Here is a 5,280-nt window from a genome sequence, read left to right on the forward strand (position 1 = left end):
CCTTATTAAAAATAATAGTTGCAATGACATGACATGTAGGACAACTTTTTTTATATAATAGAACTATTAGATATATAACTATTTATATATTTTTTTTATTAAATTACACAGTTGGTCTCTACACTTTAAAAGTTTGTAATTGGATTCTTAAAGAGAATTAAAATTTGTAATTTAGTCTCCATCATTCAAAAAGTGTTTGATTTAACAGAATATTCTCAGTATAGTCTCTATTTTAACAGAATATTCTCAGTATATTCTGAGAATATTCTGTTAAATCAACACTTTTTAACCGGCGGAGACTAAATTACAAATTTTAATTCTTTTTAGGGACTCAATTACAAACTTTTAAAGTGTAAGGATCAATTTGCAATTTTACTAAAAGTGTAGGGACCAACTGTGTAATTTAACTTTTTTTTATCAGTTAAAATTTTGGAAAGAAGTAATTTTGTGACAAAAATAACAATATTCATTTAAACTTATTATAAACATTTAATTTTTCATCAAAATTTGATTAAAGATTTGAGGATATAGGGTAAATTAAACAATAATAAAATCTGTTTAGAATTTAGGGTTTTTTTGTTATTATTATTTTCTAATAGTTTTTTGGAATTATATAACCTTTATAAATAAAAATAGTATTAAATGAAGATAATTTCTATGTAATGCAAAAAAAAAAAAAAATGAAAGTCTATGAATGTGACTTGTACTTTACCAATCATAGTATGAAAGAGATGAAAATCATAAGATCGATACCAAAAGATTAAAAGGTAAAATTCTTGAAAAATAACCAATTGAATACAAACACTCATCTAAGACAAAAACGTAACAATCCTAAATTCCATACCAATTGTAATTTGCTTTAAATGAAAACATTCTCTACAACTCAAAGAAGTGTGCACACACAAAATAACCCTTGGCTTTTAATTAATTTATTAACCAACAAACTAAGCATCTAAATTAGCAAGTAAATTATATAGAGAACATAAAAAATTTTGGGCACTCAACAAAAACATCTATTTGTAGTAGTAAGGTTATTATGGAATGAGTGCAAACAAATGTGTCACGTGATTAAGGAATATATATATATAAAGAATTTAATTTTGATACGGTATAAAATAATTTTATACATATATCTAATTATATAATATTATATCAATAAAAATAATTATCAAATTATATAAATAATTATCTAAAAAATCGAATATTATTATGTAACTGTAAAAAGTATTTTAAACCGTTAGTTAGTGCATTAAAATTAAACTCGATATATAAATGTGTTTGGGTAAGGGAAAGAAAAGAAAAGAAAAGAAAAGAAAGGAGAAGAAAGCATTTTGGGTACGTAACGCGTGGTTAAGTAAAAGAGTGTATATGTGTATGTGTGTGTGTAAGTGTTGTGTGTGGCCCAATACCATTAATTATTAATTTATTATTATTATTATTATTATTATTATTATTATTAGAACAACATTGCAACTACATTAAGTGTTGAGCTGGCAATTTTATTTGGTATTGCATGGTTTATTTTGTGTGGCCCTCAAAGCCTATATGCCTTCTAAAGCAACCATACATACATGATTCATTCATACTTTTAATAAAATCATAATGTCCATGCAAAATTGTACTAATTAATAATTATTTTTTTTTAAAAAAATAAATAATCTACTACATACACATACCCTTCCAAGCACCCTATATATAGGGGATTCTATTCTCTTTGAAATGAGTGTGACACAGAGAAATTTAATTTAGAGAGCAAAGTAGCTTCTTCTTCTTCCCCACTTCACACAAGGGAATTTTTGAATTGAGAGATTTTAATTAATTATTCCAAAACCAACATTCAACCATGCCACACAGTCCTTTAGTTTTCACCTTTGGAATTCTAGGTATGTTTAAATTCATCATTTTGCATTATTATTATTATTATGTGTATATTACTATATTCTCCTCTTATTCTTCTTCCTCTTCTTGTTCTTTCTAGTGAAATTATTATTTATTTTAATTTTTATATAATTTTTTTTCCTTATAGAAACATGAACTAATATAGTTTTTCTTGTTAATTATTATTGTAGGCAACATTGCTTCCTTTGTATGCTTTCTAGCACCACTGTAAGTATATCTATATATCTAGCTATGATCTTTCAATATAATAAATATTATTATTTATTTTTATTAATTAGTAAATCAAGTAGTGATGATGAACACATGCATGTGTTTTTTTTTTTTTTTTTCAGACCAACATTTTATAGAGTATGCAAGAAGAAATCAACAGAAGGATTCCAATCAATTCCATATGTGGCAGCACTCTTCAGTGCAATGCTTTGGATCTTCTATGCCTATGTCAAAACCGGAGAAACTCTTCTTATCACAATCAATGCATTTGGTTGTGTCATTGAGACTATTTACCTTGCCATTTTCATCACTTACTGCCCCAAGAAAGTTAGGGTTAGTAATTACATCTTCTAACTAATCAAAAATGTTTTTATAGGTGAAAACCTCACGTACAGTTATTTTTATATAAATATGACAGTTAAAACATTACAACAGATGCAGATAATAACGACGGTTTTTTTTTTGTCGTTAATTTTTCGTCGCTAATACCTGTTTTTGTTGTAGTGAGAATCGTCAGATGATTTGATATGTTTGGCTAAATTATTATCTAACGATTCTTAGCTATAACTTCATATGAAAACAAATATACGTAAATTTTTTGCTTTTATTATAACTATATAACTAACATTATTGTTTGATATTGTAGATGTCCACATTGAGAATGATTCTATTATTGAACTTTGGAGGATTTTGCACAATTGTTCTATTAACACATATCCTAGCAAAAGGAGCAAACCGTCTCAAGCTTCTTGGATGGATTTGTGTTGTCTTTGCCACTAGTGTTTTTGCAGCACCTTTGAGCATCATTGTAAGTATATATATAAAAAGTAATATAGAATTTCTCATTGAATCTTACTTTATATATAATATATACTAATTAATTAATTTTTTGTTTCCAATTTCAGAGGACGGTTATCCGAACCAAAAGCGTGGAGTTCCTTCCTTTTCCTCTTTCTCTTCTTCTTTTTATTAGCGCAATCATGTGGCTATTGTACGGCATCTTCCTCAAAGACATTTACGTTACGGTGAGTGTAAAATAATTTTATATTAATATTAACAGCTAGTGTATATAAATTAATAAACACTCACGTATAATTGTCTTAAAGTTGATAGTTAAAAACTGTTAAATAATAATTTAGTTAATATGTCAAATGATCTAACGATTTTCGACTAATAACTTCATACGAAGACAACTGCAGATATAATTTTTACATGAGAATATTTTTATGTGAGTAATTATTTTAAAATAATGTATTTAATTTGTATTATTATTTATATAGAGATTGGATTAGATTCTAGTAATTACTAATTTGTCCTTATGGAAAATGCATGAAAAAATGTTGTAACCATGTGTTTTGTGTATGGACAGCTCCCGAACATTGTGGGGTTAACATTTGGAACGGTTCAAATGGTTCTCTATGCAATGTATCGAAATAAAAAACCGGTTCAAGATGAGAAGCTACCAGAACACAAAGCTGCCGACATTGAAAACAACATCGAAGAAAGCGTCGAAGACGAGAAGAAAAAGCAGAAGGAGGAGAAAAAACGCGATATTGAGAAAATAGAAGTAATAGTAAAAAACATAGAAATGAAAGAAACAAAAGAAGAAAAAGAAGAAGAGAAGAATGAAGATTCGTCTTCACAAAAAGAAAACAACCAAACAGAAGTTAAGGACAAGAATGACAACAATAACAACAAGTCATGAAGTGAATAGTATAGAGAGTTTGGAATTATTAAGGGTGCCTCTAGCTTCAATATGATTAAGATCTTCTTCTTCTTCTCTATGATGATGATGATGATGATGATGATGATCTCTCTCATCTATGTTCTTTTCTTGTTGTGGGGTTCTTCAATTTACGTGTAAAATTGTGAAACGCTTAAAACAAAATTAAAAGCTAAGGGGTAGTATGGGACTATATGCCTCTTGTAGATATATCTTTTTCTATAATTATTGTTATTATTATTATTATTGTTATATCCCTCTCTTTATACATAGTTATTTTTAACTTGTTTTGGTTACTCCTTTATTTTATGTAATTTTATATTTGTTTTCATTAATTTTATATTATATAATATATGCCCCCGGATCCAGGGAAGTTCATATAGAAATTGTCCCCACTTCATTATTGTTGTTATTAATTATGATAAATATATATATATATATATAAGTCTCAAAAAATTGTGTATATTATCACACTAGTAAAAATAATTAATTTTTAAATTTTTTATTTAAAAAATTATTTAAATACATAAATTTTATTGGTCAACCTAAAATTTTTTACATTATTAATATATTAAAATTAAATTCTTTATTTAAAAAATAATTGTATAAATGCCAAAAAGTAATAAATTGTTATAGAAGTTTTAATTAAAGCACTGGTTATTGGTTGGTAGTACTAAGGTTTTGTTAATAAGAAGTGTTAATAACAAAATCTTTAATATATATATTTTTTTCGTTGGTGGAGCATAAACCCTTATTAATATAATTAGTGATGGAAAAACTAATCATTAAATATACTCAATAGTAGTTGGTAAAAAGTTATTTATTATTCCAAAGTACCTATCATATGTGCATGATCCGGATCGACATGAAGAAAAAGTTTAGATTACATGTTTCTTCTTTTTTTTTTGTGATGATTTTTTTTTTCTTTTTAACATTAATTATTTTTTAAACTTTTCATATGCATTGATGTCATAAATGTTGACAATGATGTTCTAATAAGGGACAAAATAAATAGTTGAGACTTGAAAGCGACTCATCAAGACACTAATACGACCAATTCGCCGCAAAAAAATCTACTCAAAGAAGCTATAGAGCGTAATTATTGTTGTAATTTATGTTCTTTTATTTTGATTAACAAACTTTCTTTCATTTTTAATTTTAACACCCTTGATCATAGGATAATTTTTTAAGGGTTAAGTATGATTTTGGTCCTTAAAATATAGGCCGAATTTTTTTTTTTATCTCTAACTATTTTTTGCATACAAAATAGTTCCTAAGGTTTAACTTGATTTTAAAATCGTTCTCAAGGTTTAACTTAGGTTTTAAATTTTTGGCAGCGGAAACAGAGGTAGAGGTGGATCGTGACAGCTTCTTCTTTTTCTTCTTTCTTTTTTTCTCCTTCTTCTTCTCTTCCTCCTTCGCAGGAGCAAAAACACTCTCCTTCTATC

General features: G+C 26.7%; 1 protein-coding gene across 1 annotated transcript; it reads left to right on the forward strand.

The window, feature by feature from the left end:
* Window positions 1-1,718: 1,718 nt before the first annotated feature.
* LOC107613456 (bidirectional sugar transporter SWEET12) lies at window positions 1,719-4,084 on the forward strand. Its single transcript, XM_088496855.1, has 6 exons — window positions 1,719-1,883; window positions 2,070-2,106; window positions 2,232-2,442; window positions 2,756-2,917; window positions 3,015-3,134; window positions 3,479-4,084. The coding sequence occupies exons 1-6, from the start codon at window positions 1,844-1,846 to the stop codon at window positions 3,812-3,814; spliced, it is 906 nt and encodes a 301-aa protein (XP_088352981.1). The 5' UTR covers window positions 1,719-1,843; the 3' UTR covers window positions 3,815-4,084.
* The last annotated feature ends 1,196 nt before the right edge of the window (window positions 4,085-5,280 follow it).

The sequence above is a fragment of the Arachis ipaensis genome, chromosome B8 (assembly GCF_059453495.1).
Source record: "Arachis ipaensis isolate K30076 ecotype BB chromosome B8, ASM5945349v1, whole genome shotgun sequence".
In the NCBI taxonomy this organism is placed as follows: domain Eukaryota; kingdom Viridiplantae; phylum Streptophyta; class Magnoliopsida; order Fabales; family Fabaceae; genus Arachis; species Arachis ipaensis.

Excerpts from the sequence above, each read along its gene's own strand:
- LOC107613456 (XM_088496855.1), top strand. The coding sequence starts at position 1,844 with ATGCCACACAGTCCTTTAGTTTTCACCTTTGGAATTCTAG. Across the intron at positions 2,107-2,231 it reads GTATGCTTTCTAGCACCACT|ACCAACATTTTATAGAGTAT; the intron begins GTAAGTATATCT and ends TTTTTTTTTCAG. Across the intron at positions 3,135-3,478 it reads TCAAAGACATTTACGTTACG|CTCCCGAACATTGTGGGGTT; the intron begins GTGAGTGTAAAA and ends GTGTATGGACAG.